Below are 20677 nucleotides of genomic sequence, written 5' to 3'. Positions count from 1 at the left end.
TTTTTTTTCTTTATGGATTTTTAGGAGTCTCTATATTTTCTTTTAAAAGTTTAAAATAAATAGTTCAATGGTAAGGAATACCAGCAGTTCATACATGGAAAATGAAAATGTCCAATAAACATTTGCAAAAGTATACTCTCTCACTAGGAATCAAGGAAATGCAAACAAAAGCAATACACTGCTTTTTCAAGTTTAGATATTGCCAAATAGTATGTTGAGGTTCCTGTTTCTCCATACCTTCACCAAGTCTTAGCAGACTGTTACCATTTCACAACCATCAGATGGCAGGTTGCTTTCCACATAAGCAGCTGCCCTTCACACGCCTCCAGCACTCACCCTACAATCCGGTGGGTCAGAAATCATCAGTGGTTGATAGGCTATTCTTTTCTTCTGTGCACAGTGGGGCTGCATAACCCCTTTGGAAGGTTGTGTGACTACTTCTGGGCAGTGGGTTATGAGGGGAAGTGTTGTGCCTTGTTTTCCACCCATGCAAGACCCTCTCCTGTTTTTTCCCTGCCATGGTGATGGAGAAGCCCAAGTGGTTCAGATGGTGCAGCTACAAGAGAGGCCCCTCCAGCAGACTGGGTCCCTGACAGACTGTGGATACAGTGTGAATGAGAAATAAACATTTGTCTGGTTGACCAACTAAGGTTGCAAAGTAAATAATAACCTCAAAAAGTCACATGTGCAACCATTTCTTTAAGGTATAGATCTAGAAATCAAACTGCTTGCTGGGCATTAATACAGAACCTGGCACAAAACTGGCATTCCCTAAATGTGAGTGAAACCTAGCCTATCCTACCCTAGTTTTATTTATTTTATAGATTGATTGATTGATTGCTGCATTTGGTCTTCGTTGCTGTGCATGGGCTTTCTGTAGTTGCAGTGTGCGGGCTTCTCATTGTGGTGGCTTCTCTTGTTGCTGAGCACAGGCTCTAGGCGTGCAGGCTTCAGTAGTTGTGGCATGTGGGCTCAGTAGTTGTGGCTCACGGCTTTAGTTGCTCTGTGGCATGTGGGATCTTCCCAGATCAGGGATGGAACCTGTGTCCCCTGCATTGGCAGGTGGATTCTTAACCACTGAGCCACCAGGGAAGTCCTACCCTAGTTTTAGAGACACATAAATGAAATCCGATCCTTCTGATCAAGAAAACCAGACAAGTAGGCTAATATTTACAATACAGTATGTTTTCCCTTGTCCTGTCCTATTCAATAAACACTAGGCACATATGGGTAATGAACACTCGAAATGTGGCTAGGGTGACTGAAGAACTGAATTTTTAATTAAAAAAAAATTTTTTTTTGGCCTCACCACGCAGCTTGTGGGATCTTAGTTCCCCGACCTGGGATTGAACCCATTCCCCCCTGCAGTAGAAGCACAGAATCCTAACCACTGGACCACCAGGGAATTCCCTGAATTTCTAATTTAATTTAAAAAACTGAGGCAGTGTAAATTCTTTCCACCGAACACAACTTAAGTGTTTTGGTAGGACTCCATCTCATTTTAACTGAAAATTTAGCATCAGAATCGAAACATACTTTAAAATATATACCGGATTTCTGAAGACTTTAAAAAAGTGTGTGTGTGTGTGTGTGTGTGTATATATTATATATATATATAATATATATATATATATAATATATATACACAGTTTTTAGAGAAAATATCATAGATTTTATGTTGAGGTTGAAAAATGCTTAAATAATATTTTAGATGTATTGGGTCAAATAAAACATTTGATCTCATCTGCTTTTTACTCTTTTAAATGTGGCTAGTAGGAAGTCAAGATTACATATATGGATATTATTTCTATTGGACAGCACTGCTCTAAGACTAACTCCAAATATGGTGTCTCATCCCAACGAATATGCCTGATACACGTTGGAACCTTAGGAAAGCAATGCATGCTGAGCCTCACCTGTGGCAAGAAAAGGCTCTATATATTGTAAAGCAAAGAGCTTTACAGACACAAAGGGTATCAGTGCTTCCTGCCAAAACACGGTCCTATCCATTACTTTACTCATCTTCATGTAAACCTGGTGAATCAGGTGTTGTTAACCTTTCTGAGCTTAAGTTTTCTTAAAGATAAAAGGTGGATTAGTGACTGCCATTTCCCAACTCTTTGGCCTTGAAGTCAGTTTCTGCCCCTCCCCTATTCTAGTCACACTATAGCCAGCCCTGAAGTCCAGGCCGATACAAATCCCCTTTCAGGCTTCTGCTGCCTTCTCTGATTGCTACTCCCCTAAATAACCAGCCAAAGGTGACAAGTTGTTAGGCTAGATCTATAGGATTAGAGGATGACTCATCTCAACTCAGATACTAAATAAGCCAAACTGGTGAATTTCAGCAATTCCTATCATCTCCTCTTTATCTTTTCCTTAGGGTTTGCCGATATTCAACTGAAGTCTAAGGCTCTTCTTGTTTGGACTCCTTGGGTGCTGGGAATGAGATGAGGGACTGAATGCCCCTCTCCAAATATCCTCATACTCCTTCTTCCGAAGTATGTGTAGAATCAGATTTAAATAATCAATGGTATTTGGATAGATGGCATCAGCCATGCAATTACACTCAAATGGCCCAGCAGGCTCACTGACTACTTGGGAACTCCTCCACCCAAGCCCCACTTAGTTGAGAGGCTGCACACGGAGGGCAGGACTCACATTCTCTGATGAGGACACTGACCATGGCATGAAAATTGCCACTGCTGCCCAAACCAGCATCTCTTGTGAATGTAAGCCAAAGCAAAACAAAGTTACCTGGCCTCATTTCAGGGTATGCTTAGTTAACCAGCAGTGCATCAAATTCAAAATATACCTTTATGGAATTCAAAGCACCGGTATTATGTAGAATGATGCCTTTATGTGGTTCAGAAATATATCACACAAGACAGGCTGTGTAATTAATAGCCAACTTGCTTAACATTTGAAATGAAAGAACAGAGAAAATTTTATAGTTGCTTTATTTAACAAAACTTATGCCAACTTCTCTATATACATACGTGTTTCAAAATCAGAGCAGCAGACACACAAACTGTTAATGCAGGACTTTTTAATAATGCTTAAAACATGTTATGCAATGTTTTGTTTTCTGCTCATACTGACGTTAACAGATTCAAAAATTATTCCAAAGGCTGAGTGGCATCACGTCTTCACTTTCTGGGGTGGCTTAAGAAAGAGGGATGGAACTTTTGAGGGTTAATACATTGTGTTCAGTTTAGCTCAACCAAGAGCACTTGGCCCATGAGAGGGGCTCACAAAGTGTTTTGGACTGGGGATAAAAATGAGTAAAATAGAATCTATTTTAAGTATACTTTAAAAATTTTTTTCACTGTCATATTATAAATATAACAATGTTGTCTCATTTCTGATCCCCCAAAGAAAACCTATTTTAAAAAATGTTAGAAATGATTTTAGTAGTTAAGTACTATGAGTAACATTTACTGAGTAGAGACCCTTCAAAATCAAGGTAAGAACGAGTAGACAAATACTCAACACAGTTCTGCCCCTACCTTCTCCAGTTTTGTTCGTTTCATGACATTAAGCTACATGTTAACAAGCTATTTTCTAAAGTTCTTTATATAGGGAAGACAGCCATTTTTTCTTTCTCATTTTTTTTATGACTTTCAGGAGCCCTCTGAATTCCTTACAAAGTACTGTAGTTCTGGAAATCTCAAAAAGCCTAGCTATATATTCTACTCACAAAATTTTGCTCTGTACAAGTACATAAGCTGAGTTTTAGGTAATACTTGAAAAACAGTTGATGCTGCAAAGTGTAAATGTTTCATGTTGACACTTAACACTCTGACCTGATTCATGGTTATCTTTCCTGAAAGGTCATGGTCTAGCCTTTCAGGAAAGATGCTACTAAGCAGTGAGGTATAGAAGGAGAAAAATAATAAAGCACAGCCTTTTCTTCACCTCTCAACACCTTAAGAGCCTTCTTTCATGATGGGGGCTGGGGTGGGGAGTGAATAACAGATCTATGCATGGATAAAACTTAAGAATGCTCTCCTTTATGTACTGAAGTGGTACACACAATCCATTTCCCAAAAAGCACCAACTAGAAATGCACCGGGACTAAATACTGTACTGCAATGATCCACCGGGGTTTCTACTCCCATTTGTTCATATAAATCAGACCCATCACTTACTGTGCTTTCATTTTCTAAAAATGAGATCAGACCATTATAAAAATGTACTTCCAAAATAAATTATTTCTAGAATATAAAATGTTTTATATTTTTCCAGCCCACATAACTTCATTATAAAATAGGAAATCAGAAAATTAGCTACTGCAAGTTTTCATATGGTAAAAAATATATGTGTACACATATATATACACATATAAAAAAAACCAAGTTTTAAATTTCAATAAAAACTAACCAATTATTCAACTTAATGATTATGTATTAAACTATACACAAGCCATGCTGAATATCTGTAATGAGAACCAACTACAAAGAATTGCAATCTGATGTATCAGAGGATAATCTAAGACTTTCCCACGTGGAAAGAAAAATCAAGAAGTCTCTTAACTGACTACCCAACACAACAGAAATCTCACTCATGCCTTTCTCAGATGTAACAGCCCCCAGTTTCATTCGCTGCCCTCAATTCCCTAAGGAAGGAGTCTTTAAAAGGGAGGAAAACACGTGAGTTGGGGCTGTCTTGTGGCTGTCCTGTGTGCTCTGCATTATGGTCAGTTTCCCGCTGGGTGGGCAAGTGATGACTAGAATCCAGCCTGAGCTGTTTTTGCCAAGCCATCCATCTGCCCAAGCAGCCGCAATGGTGCAGAGGGTGGGCTTTTTTCTAGTGCACACAAAGGTGCTGTGGAGACCAGCACCAGTCCTGACTCCTGCTGGTGGAGGGGTAGCTGGAGTGTTCTCGGAGCTGCTTCCCAGGGAAGGTGAGCAACAGGGAAAGCCTGACTGTGGCTGAGATAAATTAGAAGCAGGCTGTTAGCACTGATGAAAACCAGGGACAGTGTTCCTATAAGCTTAACAGAGGTGGTGGGAAGTGTTCATTTCGTTGATTCTTGCCTGTTTTTAGTACTTTCATCAGGGAAAACCTTAAGGGGCCTCAAGCAAGGGAGAGGGACAGGTGAGCAGGGAAGCTATCTCATTTCACAGGAGGGCCTGTTCAGAAAACCCACCAAGGGAGAGCAGGATAAGACCTGGCAGGGGTGGGGGACAGTGTCTGTGATCCACTGGTGATGGAGGAAGAAAGAAAACAGTGTGCAGGTTCCACCCGTGGTCTGTGATGAGTTCCCAAATGAAAACTGATAGTCTCATTAAAGCTACAACTTTCATCACAATCCTATCTATCTTGATTTGTCTCCCCAAACTTTATCTCTGTTGAAAAGCCTGTTCATTCACATTTCAAATTGATGACTTACTTGACTTTTGTGAGTGGTAAGGGCAAACAGGAGATAATTTTAGATATTCTCGCTCTGTGACCCTTTCTTCTCCTTTTCTCCCCCCAAAAAAAGGCACATTCCCTCCCCAGCTGTCATAAATCAAGGTATTTAAAAAGAAAGCAAAAGCCTGAAAATGTACCTTTCTTCCCCTAACAACACCTGCTGTTGTAGTAAATTCAGGCCAACCTTTGGAATTATTCTTTAAAAGGGTCAACAAAAGCCCAACTCTCTGTGCTATAGAGAACACTTAGCAACACTGCAGAGTGGGTGAGGGATTTAAAAGAAGGGCTACTTTTCTATAACCAAACTTAAGATAACTAACAAAGTAGAAAATATACTTTCCATTATGTACCAAATATTCAGGAGATGAGTTAATGCAAAAAAAAAAAAAGTGGATGTGTACACCAAGACCTGGGTTTAATTCTTCAGTAGCATTTTGTTATATAAAGAGCATGTGTAAAACACTCTAAACTTGCCCCTCTGAATGGATTAAAATGATTTTTATCTATGCAGAAAAAGGTTGCTGACCAAAGGGAAGTCTCAGATCCCACTGAAAATCTGTTCAAAGTTTCCCTTCGCCCCAGACAAATGCATACACGTGAATCTGTGTGCACTTCCTCGGGGGCCACAGACACCTTCTGATGTCCAGTCACCAGGCTCAGACTCCAGGCTCTCCACATTCCCAGGAAGACCTGAAGACTGAACCAACCTCCCATCCCTGCAGTCTGTATTATCCTACAGAGTCAGGGAGGGACACAAAACCAAACAAACCAAACCAGAATCAATTAAAAGTAAGAAAAACAATTTTCTTCCAAGAGCAATTTTTCACTTACTTGCCCTTGGAAGAAAGAACATCCCAGTCTCTAGTTGCTTCTATTAAATGTCGTTGGCCATGACTCATCCACTCTTCCTGGTCTTCGTAGAGCCGTCCACAAAACCAGCACTTAAATATACACTGTGATGAGTCATCGGGCAAGGAATCCACCACCTGGTAGTTATTTTTATGAACTTTTTTAAGTTTCATTTTCAACATCATTTGCCTTTTTATCTGATTGGCTTCCTCCACATTCTGGTAGGTCAGCCGGACATGATGCCGCCTGATGCCTAACTGACACCTAGTCCTCTCTGATAGGACCACTTTGAGGACGTTGCCTTTGTACTTGTTTATTACCTTCATCACATTGGATACTTCTGGTGAGTCGACATCAGGATGGTTTAACACGATGACAGGCTGGTTCCGACGGGGGCATTTGATCAACTGGTCTGGTTTAGCTGCTATCAGTCGAAGTTGTCTTGCAACCTGAAGAATGGAAGGATCCTTGAAACAGCGGCTGGGATCAGCCTGAATTTTGCTTTTCTTCTTGGATGAGTTGACTTGTTTGGTTTTATTTCTACTTATAGGAAGACTTCTGGAAAACAGTTTCCCTTGCTTACTCATTTCACCACTTCCTTGCTGTCCATGCAGGAGTCCAGTTTTTTTAAGCATGGTGCTACAATTTGCACTCTCTTTTCTTGATTTAGCCCAAAGAGATAGATCATGATTCTGGGACATGTCTACTGGCCCACTTTCACTTGTCGAAGACTGTAAGTCCAAGTCTGTCTGTTTCACTGGGCAGAACGGAATGGGTTTTATTAACTGTGTCTCACTGCAGGGGATGCTGACAGGTGCTTCACATGTAGCCTCTATAACGTGGGAATTCTCAGAGGAATTAAGAACCCTCAGCACAGCCCCCTTTGGGATCAATACTGGAGGAGCCAAATGTGGCTTCCTGGCTACTCTGCTTTCACTTTTCCCACTGCTGCCTTCTACAAGATGCGGATATATCTGCTGATGAGTAAGCTGTCCATTAATACCAACATCATCCTGAGGTTTCGGGCGAGTACCCGCGGAATAGCCAGTGCTGGTAAATGACACGTTAATTTCCTGAATACCTTCAGAGGCAGCTTTCGAAGTGACCTTAGATGCCTTCCCTACAGAATGACGATGTGCATTACTTGCAGCCAAAGATGAAGGCTTGCCACAGGATTCAATTAACTGGGCTATCTTTCTGCGCAAGAGTTCAATTGACTTTATTTTGGACGTTGAACTATTCCACTTAACGCCCTCAGGGACGTTTTCAGATCCAGAGCTCAGAGAAAACACTGATGAGATGACTGGTCCTTCGAAGGAGTTATTAGTCTTTTCAGAATTCTTTAATTCCAAAGGTTTATCCCCAGACTGTTGAGATCTGATTCCATCTTCTCCTGTTACATTTATGTGTAAATACTCACTTTTATGTTGAGAGGAAATCTGGCCAGTATTTGAAACTGCCTTGTGTTCCTGTGTCTGGTTACCTTTCAGCTTCTTATTAGGGGGAACCATTTTTATAGGAAAACTGATCTCATTTCTAGATTCCATGTCCTTTTTACTTAGGGGCAGTGAGTCCTTTTCTCCAGAGAAGGAAATGGTTGCAGGCGATGCAGCAAGAGGAAATAACTGCTGTGAGTCACTGTATAAATTTCTTCCATCTTTAGTAAAAGAAACAGCAGCTTTATATGGAAAAGAGTTTGACGTAGTTCCAAGGCCACTTAAAATACCATTTTTTATTAGAGATGATGGAGAATGACCTTTTAAGGCAATGGAAGGAAGAGCCGTTCTTTGTGGATATGTATAACCTTTTTTCTGCAAACCCTCAACTCTATCAGGGTTGAGAAAGGATTCTCCACCACTGCACACTCTAGAATTTGAGGTGAAAAAGTCATAAGACCTTACCCATTTCACGTTTTTAAGCTGTTTCTGAACTGATGACTGAAGATTATTGATGCCTGCAAGTTTTCCAACATTCCCTTCGATCATTAGTGACTTTGTCTGTTCTGCAGAAGCCATTTTTTCCTGTTTGCTTGAATCTTTCTCTTTAGTCACATGTTCAGAATTACCTCCATCACCCCCACCAGCAGCAAGGCAATTACTTTCTTCCAGAGGAAACAGTTTCAGCACAAGCTGCTGTGTTCCATTGACAACCTTCACATCTATCAATTGGGCTAAACAGTTTGCAGGGACGATTAGTTCCGCTGGTGCCACAACCGTTAATGGCATTCCTGGCTGAACAGGCTCTTTTGCAGGGGATAACACTTCCACCTCCACACTTTTGTTCTCAAACAGGTTGACTTCACTGGGCTCTGACAGCGTCACTTTATTTGGAATGCACACGACATCTTTTTGGTACTCCTGTGATTCCGGTAATAACATTATATTGTGCATTCTGTCTTTATTTGAATGGAGGGAGAACCTTGAAAGTTGATCTGACAACTTATTTTGAAACGCAGTCCTTGGACTGGAAGCTTTTAAAAGCTCTGGGTTTTGCTTGGATGCACTGATTCTTTTTGGCTCCAGCTTGGCAATGGTTTTGGGCAGCCGTTTTCCACCAGCCTTCTCGTGGACTCTCTTCCTGTGTTTGACAATGTAGTCATTTCTAATAGCACCATAGTCACAATACTCACACTGATAAGGGAAAATGCCTGTGTGTTTCACCAAGTGCCTCTGAAACTCCCCTTTAGTGTAGGAAATGTAGCTGCAGTGAGAACAAATGAACTTAATCTCTTCATGTTGAAGTGTGTGCTTTTTGTACTGCAGAGGGTCCTTTGTGGAAAATCGACATTTATCACAATAGTATTTGCCTGGCTTAAAGTTCCTTACTCTAAATTTGTTATTGACAGAACTTGAGATGGTTTCTGGTTTATTTCCTATGTGAGTAGCACTGTGATTATTGTTCACAAAATGGAAATGGGGAGGGGCCACACCTAGGCTGCATTTGAAGCAAACATATTTGTCCTCCTTTTGGCTTTGCCCAGTATCCTTTTTCAGATCCTGAAGCGGAATCTTGTACACACTTTTACACTTTACACATGTAGCAATGGTCATTGTGGCAGCCTCTGCCTCAGAGACTTGATACAAAAGAGTCTGAGCTTCTTGTCTATCTGGGCGAGTCGCTCGGTTAGCATTAGGCTGTTTGGGCGACATGGTCAAGGAATTGTGTCCGTCATCCACTTGTGTAGTCCATAACTGCTGTCCACTACCCTTCATCTTCTTCATTTGCAATTCTAAAAAGAGGCCACTGAAATCCAGAAAGACATGATAAAACTCTTAGGAAGCATCCTTCAGTATACTTTGTAGCTGGCTTCCTAGGAACGTATTATCTTTTTTCATAAACCACCACAGTAGGTCATGATCCCAAAATATGACTGTTTCCAATTCTCTGATATTCCAGGCAACACTAAAGGGGAAAAAAGATATCACAAAGCATCATTAATACATGAACTTAAGGTTTAGCTAACGTATTTCCAAATTTACCCTATATTTCAATGATCTTGGGGATTTTATGCTAAATCTTGACCTACTATCTTGAAACACATGTCGATAGTGATACACAGTACAACAGAACTGGCAAATAACCAGCCTAAACTGAAAACATTTTCAAACTCCGCCCCTCTAAAAGTCATCACTTTAGGCCAACCATAAACATAGATATACTGGGGTAATCATGGCAGTCATTCAGAATAGCCTTTGCTGAGTGAGTTATTTTTAAGTGTCACTGAGAGCATTCTAGCAATTTCACAGGTATAATTTCATAACAGCCTCACTAAAACCTTAGGAGGCTGGCATTTTAGTTTCTCAACACACAAGTTAACCAGTGGTAGAGCCAGGGTTCTGGCTCAGGTGTCCATTTGTTTCTATGTTACAGAGTGGATCCCAACTCTCTCTCTCATGTGCCCCATTTGCTTTCACAAGTGGTAAGAAGACAATACTATCCTGACAATACTAGGTAGACAAATACTTATTCCTTCAACATCTTACTGAGCATCTATCAGGTGTCAGGCACTGTTCTAGGTGCTACAGGGCACTGACCAGAAGCAAATCCATCCCTCCCCTCACAATGGTACAGAGAGGGGAGACAAAGTGTATATTTATTTGGCAGATGGTGGCAAATGACTGGGGAAAACAACCATAAAGCCAGGCAAGGGGGACAGGGCGTAACTATGTGATGAAGTTGTAGGGCTGGGGCATGGAGAGTCAGGAAAGGCCTCAAGAGAAGCTGATGTTGGAGCAGAGACCTCGGGGCAGCCTGGGAGGAGGGCGTTTCAAGCTGAGGGAAGGGGAAGCTCTGTGGGAAGTGGGCCTGGAGCACTTGAGTAACAGCAAGGAGGCTGAAGCTGGGGGGCAATGAGCAAGAAAGGGTGGAGGGTACTGGTCAGGGGAAGATCTATGGTGCAGCGTCATAAGGATGTAGCTTCTCCCCACGTGAGGAGGAGACCCGGGGAGAGACTGGAGCAGCAACAGAACATGACATGATCTGATCTATATTCCAGCCACTGCCTCTGGCTGCTACAGGGATGGGAGTCTCAGAGGGCGAAACCATGGCAGCAAGGACACAGGGGAGAGAGGAAGGCGGCCTGGAATGCAGCTCCTGTTTTCTAGAGCCAATACCACAATATGTGTAATGCAGTGATTTTTACATAAAAATAGCTAATTATCTGTAACTATGCATTCTTTTTTCAGAATACACAGAACTAAACAAAAACCATTCCAGTTTGGGACCTGCTAAAAGCCTTTCTTTTATGACCTTAAAAAAACCACTTTCAACCTGTTGAGCCTCAATTTTTTCATCTGGCAATCAGAATTACGGATACTTATCCAGCCTCTTCCACAGTCCTGCCATGATGACTAAAACGCTAAAGAATACAAGACAACACTTTAAAAATTTTAAAGCACTTCCCTGAATGTCAAGAGGCGCACAGAGGCCTCAGTAAATGCTTGTTCAATGATGGGCAGCGATACGAATGGGAATTAGCAGCTTCCTTCTGGCACCCTGCTAATAGGCCAAGAGCTGTACAAAGTAAGTCTGAAAGGCCAACCTGGGGGAGCAGAAGGTCTTGCTGTGGGGTGGAGAGAAACAATTATTGCGTATTCAGATCTAGCATACAATCTGCCTTTAAAAACATTTTTGGAAAGCACTGTAAGAACGTACCACATTGATGACAATCTTTATTTTCTTTTGCAGTAGTATCTTTTCCTATTTTGCTTTTGCAAAAGACAGTTGCCTCCTTTCAAAAACAACTCCCAGCATGCAATCAAGCATCTAGGGACGCAATCAGACTTGCCCCACCCCAAGTATGTATGTAATACACACCAAGTGGGCAGAGGCCTGTGGGGTTGCAAGGTGCAAACCTATCCCCTCAATGTTCAAACACACACCTATGCAAGGGGACTGTGCACAGGACAGGACATGTGGATGCCTCAAACTGCAAACTGACAGGCATGGGCAAAGACAAGGATGGTCATTTTCCTCTGCACTCCTGGTACATATACAGCAGGCAGAGCTTTCAAATGAGTCACTGGGAGAAGCTGACACACTTCACTTTCTGGATTTGTAAACTGGCTTTAGTGAAAGGAGACAGAAGTGATACCCAGAACTTCTGCACTAATGAAGTGACCTCAAGCCAGCCACCCATGTGTATCTGCTCACTCATCTATGCTCACATAGATGAATGCTTAGCCCTGAAGTTGCAGACTTTTTATCATCTAAAAATGTTACTATTGTCAACATGTTCAAGTTGGCATCTCCATCCTGCTAAAATAGAGGAAACAATGGCTGCAACCAGAGCCTAAGAAAACCACTGGCCCAAGGAATGCAGAGGCTGAAAAGAGGCTTTAAGGGGATCTGGTCCAGTGGTTCCTGAATCTGGAGGAGCTGCAGAATCAGAGCTAAAATAGACATTCTTGGGCTTCATCCCAAAGCTCATGAATCTAAATCTTAGTGGGAGAGGGAAGGAGAAGAGACATTTATGGTTTGTAAAAGGACTCCATATAATTCTGATGAAAAGCCAGCATCAGATATTACTGGTTGAAACTTTCAGCAACATTTCAATCCTTTAAAACATCTTCACCAGTTGGTCATGCAGTTGGTGCTCTAATACTACCAAGAGCCAAACTCCTTCTCTCTTCGAGCAGCTAATTTTATTTTCACATAGTTATCACTGTCCAGAATTTACCCTTAAACAAAACTGAAACCAACCTTCTTGTAACTTCCTTATATCCTGACCTTGGAGCTACAAACTACTTAATCCCTGATAGACCAGTCATTAATCTGCTCCTTTTCTGTCTCAATTCTGTTCACAAGAGGTGTGTTATCAGCCGACATGTACATATCTGATCTACCAGCCTCATAATCCTGAGGGAGAAGAAGAGAAGAGGAAGAAGAAGAAGAGGAAAAGAAGGAAGAGAAGAAGAGGTAAGAAGGGAAAGAGGGAGGGAGGGAAAAAGAAAAGAGGGGGAGGAAAGAAAAGCAAGTAACTTACTTGCCTGGTACAACCTGCTTACCAACTCTTTTAAAAAAAATCACAGAAGGCAGTTTTGCCATTTTCTCTCCAAATCCTTTTAAAACTTGGAGGTGTCATTCCTCCTGGAACTGAAGACTTGAAATCTCAGACTGAACGATAAAATCACATACTTTAGCAAGAAGAGGAGAGCATCCTGCTGGAGGAGAGTTCTCTCTAGAGAACTAACCAAGCCCGCCTGGTGCCTCAGTGATGCAGAAGCCTGCTGGTGGTGCTTCTGCAAAACCACCTCAGCAGTTATTTTGAATTAGGAATCCACAGAAGCAAGTGTCAATATGAAGCATGAGGCTGTGATTAGCAAGTGCAGTTTAATGGGGAGGCAAGACACTAGGCCATGACCCAATTACGTCACCTGTTTGAAAGTGCCTTCTTGGCTTTTAAACCATTCTCAAAATAACTCATGTTTCTACCTTGGTACTTCCCTCCGTCCAGGTGACAAAGATGTCAGGCTTCTTCAAAACAAGCAGACAAAGTTCTCTTTGGCCACTGCAACATGTGGAGCTAGTTGTGGGTGAAAAAGATCTCAGATGTAGCACCCCAAGACAGAGGTAAATGGACTCAGTGGCACAGAAGAACTCAGATGGCTTTGATGTTGGCATTTATACTTGGCCACTCCTGAGGCAACACTAAGCACACCTGAGTAAATGGGCTCCCAAGACCTTGTTCCCTCCATACACCTTTCTCCACCTGGTTCACATTCAGGTACAACCACCTGTGAAGCTGGGTCCTCTTGGCAGATAACTGTCCAGTGGACTGATGACCAAGGATTACATGAAACACTGTAGATAAAGCGTCGTGTGTGTGCCAGGTGCTGGGGGCACTAATCAATCAGGATTAACACCAGTGTCAGTGATCACTACCTTCCACACTCACAACACCTGTTACAAAACCTCTGCATCTGACCTCCTAGAACTAGAGACGTACATTTTTTAAAGTTCATTTAGGAAGGTTCTCTAAAACACAGAAAATACTTAGTATTATTAACTCTGGACACAATAATAAAATAGCTACTTAATGTTAAGTTGTCTGCTTTTAAACAGCAAAAAGTGAGCTTTTTAACGCAGAATTATCTCCAGCATCAGACAAAGGTGGCTTCCACACACAAAGAGGAGGGGCACAATGTGTGACAAATGTGCTTCCTCTAGACTGAGTCTTGTCTTTTCTGGGGAAAAAGCCTAAGGGCAGCGTCCACTACTGGTGGGTTTTCCTTCTGACTCTGAGCTCACTTGACCTGGTTTCTTAAAAATTTATCATGGGGACAGATGGAGAAAAACACAGTTTGTTAGAAACCAGTGACATTTAGGGCTATAAAAATCATGAAGGTTGTGTAAGTTTTTATTAAAAAGGAAGCATTTGACTTCTAAATACCAGAAACATCAAGTGCTCAACAGAATCAGAAAAGCAATAAGCAGTAAAATAGTGTTTAAAGCTACAGATCGCAGAATCAGATTACAGGGTTTCAGATCCCAGTCCCATTGCTTTCTTGATGTCTGACCTGGAGCAAACTGTCTGAATCCTCACCTGTAAACTAGACAATAACAGTACCTACCTCACAAGGTTGTCGTGAGGATTAAATGTGACAGTGTGACTATAAGTGCTTATATAAGTTACTTACACATAAAACTATTAAGAGTATTCTCCCTTTTTTTATGAAGAAAATAGAAGAAATGATGCCTATCACATAAATAGTCCAAGGGGCTAAAATACAGGCTTCTTTGCTGCCTGGGAATTGCTTTTTCTGGAATACACAGTGAATCTCATTTTATAATTTTAACGATAGTTGCTTGGCTGTACAGTCTAAAAGATAATTTACCTCTGGGGCCAAACCATCCACCTTGCCTTAGTGGCAAAGGGGCCAACAGGTGATTATAATCCCATGGAAAAGATGCTTTAACTACAAGAGTGCTCATTACAACTTAGGTTTACATATAATCTATTGATAGTTGGTGAATGACCTTTTCCTCTCCAAGCCCAGTTGAACTGTGAATTATCCCTGTAGCAAATGAATGTGTCCCCACACCAGATGTTAATGAGAAAAGTTTAAAAACAGTGGCTAGACAATTAAATCATGTGCATGCTACATGGATCATCACATACATCTTTTGTTCATGAGAGATGCCCAGCAAACTCAGCAAATTTTAGTTGACTGACTGTATCCTTTTTGGACATTGAAGCAAATTTAGGAAGCTCTTCCAGAAATCTTTTCATTGTGGCTTCTACCATATCGATGGCTAGGGTAGGAATGTAGCTGCTCCACCCATGAGGAGCAGAGGGAATGGAGTTGGCAGGTTTGTCGTTTAAACTCTGATTCTGCCCCTTATTTGCTGGGTCCTTAGGCAAGTGATTTCTCTCTAGTTATTGTCAGGAAAGGAAATAGGCTTTAATATAATCAAACTTAAAGGGTAATCAGGAGAAGCAAACTAGTATCATGCATGCAAAGCACTCAGTCTGGTGGCACATGCACTCCAAAATTCTCTCTGCTCCTTTTGTCTATTTAGCCACAGATAGCAAAGGCTAGTCTAACTAACGTTTCTTAGTAACCAAAATTTTAAAACATTCTACCCCTAAATGACCATTAGCATGTAAACGAGTGATACTGATCAGTGAAACAATGCAACATTAGGTATGTAAACTGCCAACATTTCTCCAGTTAAGTTAGTATTTAAGAAGAAATGGTTGCCTCACTCAGCAAGAACTTTTCCAGACAATTACAAAGAATCAGAATTGAACTGAATGGTAAACAGATCTAAACAATGAAAAACATCAATGAAGTATTTTCTTTTTGCTAATCTATCTTGCACTTGAAATGACTGAACTGAAAACTGATGGCCATCTTGATGGCAAAAAATACTTCCAAATGTTGCTGACAAATGTACACCTTTGAGACCTTAGATTTCCTTCTGAAACCAAGTGTATTACTTGCAGCACACAATGAGGCAAGAAGGCTGAACAAGAGCCCCTGTTCTGATTCCTCAGCTTTCCAGATGAAAAGTGCAATAGCGTGAAAAGAGCAATCACCTTGGGGTCTCAGGAGCAAGGTCTGAAACCTAGGTTTTTGACTTAGAAGCCATGTCATTCTGGACTCAACCTCTTTGAGCCTGAGTTTCCTCACTTGTGAAATGGGAATAATGCCTGTTTTACATGGCTGATGTGAGGAAATGGTATAATGCAGCTAGCAGGTAGCCTTATGCTCGGCAGGCAAACTACATGTTTTGACAACAAATAAGTCAACATATTTCTGTTTAAGATTCCTTCCAATGTAGAAGAGTCCAGTAATCCCAGAGAAGCAGAATCTTAGTTTAACAAAGGAGCCTAATGAGATAAAGGTCTCTCTGGCTGAGTGCTCTGGCTGGAGGTGAGGATCTTCTCTCCCACCCTCCAGTCTACAAAGGGAGTTACCTTGGGACTGAATGGCACTGCTGAGCACGTGAACTGGAACTACACCAGAGAACAAAGGAAGTTATTATTATAGTTTTTTTTAATAGTTTAAATAAGAGACAACATTTCTAAAGAAAGAATATAACTAGTGCTAGAGTTTTTAAAGGCTAAAACTTACAGTTCTATACATGGAAAAAAATTTAAGAGGCAAATATGCTCTTGTTAGCATTTTTGAAAAAAGGTAAAAACAAGGTAGTACTACAAGCAATATTACAAAATTCTGTTATTAAACACACCTAGTAACTTCAGGTCTCTAAAGGTGATAAAAATGAAGGCCAAATGTGTCTTTGTACCCCCCCCCCCACTTTTGCCTTAAAATCAAAATTTTGTAGAAGAAATGGAGCAAGAGTTTAATAAAAACTATAATTAAACAAAGAAGAATTATCTCCCACTAAATCAGTGATTCTTAACCTTGGCTGAATTAAGGTAATCAACTTGTCATAATATGTTCAGGATGTTAAACTTATTTAAAGAGGTCCCTATGATGTTTAGTCACCCTCCTGCACAGAGAATTTACCTGGGGAGCTTTAAAAATAATGATGCCTGGGCTCCACTGTGTTGGGTGCAAGGCTTTGGGAGTTTTAAAAGCTTCCCAGGTGATTCTAATGTGCAGCCAAGGTTGAGAATCACCACCGCACATTACAGGTAGAGAGGAGCATATGGGGGAATGGCCAGAGTCATTATCAGCACTCCGGTGCAATCTCTTATACACCAATCCAATCCACCCTTGGGTGCCTGGAGGGGAGGCAAGGCCACTGCCTTGAACTGTAATGGTGCGAGCAGGCAGGGAGACTCTGGCTCCTACCCTTGCTTATTAGCCATTTGACCTTGGAAACATCATCAGTGATGCTGTCTGTGGAGTGTGTAAGGACAGTAACCACTCTGCAGATTCTTGGAAACTGAAATGTGCCTGGCATGGTGTGAGTACAATGAGCACAAGCCAGGGCTGTTTATCTGACACCCGCCGCAGGCTGCTGGCTTTAAGGAGTGTGATCAGGAGATGGAGAGAGGGGAATGGGCGGTTTCAGTAAAGTGGTAAATGCTACACCCGTGACCTGATCGGGATGCTCTCAGAGGCTGGCTGTGTTGCCAATCCTGGAGCACCGTGGCCCAAGTCAGGTGGAAGGGGTGTGTGAGAAGGCAGATTCACACATTACATCCATTACTCCTCAAACTACCAATTACCTCCAATTACCTGCTGCTTGTAAGATCTGGAGGTACTGTGGCTTTTCTAAGGTCATGAAGTCGGTCAGCTGGCATCTAGACTAAATTCTGTGTTTTCTGCTACCCTGCTGTGTGAGGCTGTGAACTGCAGTCATAGTTGGGCACTGTTCTTACTGCCTGCCTGGAGCCATTGAGCTGCTGATTGAGTCAAAAGCTCGGAGAGTCCCATGGGCTCTTCCTTCTCTTCTCAGGCACCGAGTCCCAGCCGGTGTCAACCTCAGGCCCTGGCATAGGCTTCTACGCTCAGAACCCTGGGAGGCAGCAAGGCAGCGCACAAAGGGCCCTACAACAGAAGCCAGACACTTGGGTTTAAGTGCTGGGCCCATGTAGCCTTGGTTTCTTCATGCACTTTTCTAGAAAATAAGGTGAATGAGCCCCCAAAGTGCTTCTCAAGCAAGGGAGCTTAAAAGAAAAGGGAAGAAAGGCTTCCCAGGACTCAGGTGAATGAATGAATCAGATTGTCCTTTTCCTGGGGTGGGCTCAGGGCCTGTGGCTTAAATTCTTCCCAGGTGATTCTGATGCCTCCCCACTCCCCCACCCTATGATGAGAATGTCTCCATCTGGGGGGCTCTAGCTACTTTCACTCCCAGGATGGATCCTGGAGACTGTAGCTGGCCAAGTCTGAATATGTGAACAAGCCTATGCCCGGCAGCTTGAGAACAATCAAGACAGAGAAACATCACCGGTGAGGACCCTGTTTATCACAGTCAACAGCACAGGGCTTGGTCACACAAGGCACTCAATGTGCATTGGCTGCTGAATGGAGTCAATGAATGAAAGAAACATCAGCCTTCCTGGCGACAATAACAATGTTCTTTGTTCTTTTTCTTCCTCTTAAACTGGTCCAGATCCCTTTACTTTAAAGCAAACAGACCAGTAGACAGATGTGTGTGTTTTTAAACTGCTATTACTGGATTTTTAAAAATCAGGGAGGAGGTCCAATAAATAAAATAATGTCCTCCTTTGTCTGTTTTCACAACGCACCTTACAATGAATGTTTAACAGCACAACAAAACTGGATACCTACAAAAGTGTTATTTTTCAAGGCTATGTTAGACCCAAGATTAAGAAATAAAAACAAATTTAAAAAATGCATCCTAGGTTAAAGATAACGTCGATATAACTTAAAAAAGCCAAACATTTGTATTCTACCTAAATAGACTATATTGGGACATTGGTTTTTAAATCGCCAATTGCTGGGCCAGTATCTCCTGCTGTGCACACACATCAGGGGTTGGAATGAACTTTGCATACCTGACTCAGAGAGAGATAAAGAAATACATTCCGATTCTCTCTGCTCTTTTATAGGAAGTACTGCCCGCTCCTGGAGACCACGGTTTTCTCACTCTTGGTGACTTCAATTCTAAGCTTAAGGGATAATGTTTAAGGGTTCTAACACAACAGTTTAGCTGTGTAGACGTTTGTTTTTAATCAGGACACAGTGCTCAGTATTTCATTTTATAATTTTTCATGTTAGGTTGATCAACTGTTCATTATCCCAGTTTTTAAAATCAAGGGTATTTTCACGGGATACACGGAATAACCAACATATATAGAGTAATTTAAGTGCTTTCTTTCGTTCTCTCCTTTGGCTTTCCCTTTCCGATTTAGGCATTTTCATTCTTTTGCACCCTGAGTAGTTTCCTGGCCTCAAACTGCCCAAGGACCCCAAGGCAACAAGATAAAAGGGCAGCTGAGATGGGGGAGATCCCACAAAGAGTGACATCAGCATTTAGAACCGAGTCACACCTTCATCTTTATCCTCCCTTTACACCCTCACCAGCAAAAGATGGACAAGCCCATCCCCGGGCACATGCCCCAAAACTCCCAAGGAAAGACAATGCCAGTCTGGTTTTCAAGTTTATTGTTGGCACACACACACCGACGGTACACGTTATCCAAGGCCCGTCCACGTCTCACAGCGCGGCTGCTAGGAAGGGAAGGCGCGGATACAGTGGGTTTACAGCCTCGTCCCCAGGGGTCGTCCGGGCCCCTTCCAGGGGTCGCAGGGGTTTCTTCTAACCACTGAAAACCGGCCCACGTCAACGCTGACCTCCGAGGCCCGCAGGAGGCTTTAAAAATGGCCTCCTGACGACACTTCCTGCTCGGAGCCGACCGGTAGGAACTCTCCCAGGAGATGCATCATTTAAAACGCTGGGGGCGGGCGGAGGAGGCCGGGCTCGGCGGCTCCACACCAGCCGTCCCGCAGCCCGGACGCCGCCGCCAAGGGTCGCGACCCGGCGCATTCGCGACGAGCCTACAGGGTCGCGGCCGCGGCACAAAGGCGGTCGAGCGCGGGGCGCCGGCTGCGCACCCGCCGCCACCCCCGGCCCCCAAGGTCCGTGCTCCCTGCCTCCGGCCCGGCGAGAGAACCCTGCCGGGCGTCCCCTCCCCCCACCCCCGGCCCGGCGCCCCCTCCCCTCCCCTCCAGGCCGCCGCCCTCTCCTCCGCACCCAGCCCGGGGCCCGCTGCCGCGACCCGTCTGCCCCGGGGCCTCCTGCCAAGACGCCGGCCGGCGGCTCGGGCACGCGGGGCCGAGCCCCGCACGACCCGGCCCCGGCTGCCTGCCCCGCGCGGCCTCGTCCTGTCCCTGTCCCGCACGGCCCTGTGCCACCCCTCCGCACCCCGGCCCCGCCCGCCCCGCGCACGCGGACCCGGCACCCTAGCCCTCCCGCTCGGCCACTCACCGAGCCGCCGGGTTCGGGTACCGGGAAAGACCGTCTACACCGCCGGCCGCAGGCCACCGCTGCCGCCTCCGCAACCGCCCGCTGTAGGTCCCTACTCGAGGGGCGGAGCTCGGCGGCGCCGCGCGTGCGCAATGTGCGTGCAGACGCTCGGCTGGAGCGCAGCTGGCGCCCGAGGTCCCTAAAGCTGCGCCCGCCCTCACCAGGTTTCAGCGCGGCGCGGAGCCCAAGACCCAGCCGAGCCCTGGTCCTGGACTCAGAGCTCGCCCGAACGCGTCCACATCCACTGCGCTCAATGTCCATGCTTGGCCTGGATGTCCGCAAGCTCCGGAGCCTCCCTGCAAAAGAACTGATTTCGCTTCCATTGTTGGCCCAGCAGAGCGGTGGTGGGCCCCTGCTGTGTGCCCGCGCTGGGTCCAAGCGGAGGGCGTCTTTGCTCCCTGCCCTTGTGGAGCTTAAAGTCCAGGAGCAGAAAAGGAGCTCAGATCTCCAGCGTCCAAATTCTTTCTCTTTTGAAAGCAGCAGTGAACGAAATGACCTTGAA

General features: G+C 43.7%; 1 protein-coding gene across 1 annotated transcript; it reads right to left on the bottom strand.

Annotated features, from left to right (window-relative positions):
- Positions 1-2940: 2940 nt before the first annotated feature.
- On the bottom strand, positions 2941-20230 carry ZNF518B (zinc finger protein 518B). The gene is made up of 2 exons (XM_060104119.1): positions 20137-20230; positions 2941-9666 (listed from the first exon to the last, which is right to left on the bottom strand). The coding sequence occupies exon 2, from the start codon at positions 9483-9485 to the stop codon at positions 6243-6245; it is 3243 nt and encodes a 1080-aa protein (XP_059960102.1). The 5' UTR covers positions 9486-9666; positions 20137-20230; the 3' UTR covers positions 2941-6242.
- Positions 20231-20677: the final 447 nt, after the last annotated feature.

This window comes from Mesoplodon densirostris, chromosome 1, assembly GCF_025265405.1.
Source record: "Mesoplodon densirostris isolate mMesDen1 chromosome 1, mMesDen1 primary haplotype, whole genome shotgun sequence".
NCBI classification, from domain to species: domain Eukaryota; kingdom Metazoa; phylum Chordata; class Mammalia; order Artiodactyla; family Ziphiidae; genus Mesoplodon; species Mesoplodon densirostris.
Note: the sequence above shows the minus strand (reverse complement) of the source record. Positions and strands in the feature narration are given on the sequence as shown.

Coding starts and splice junctions, on each gene's coding strand:
- ZNF518B (XM_060104119.1), bottom strand. CDS start 9,485: ATGAAGAAGATGAAGGGTAGTGGACAGCAGTTATGGACTACACAAGTG.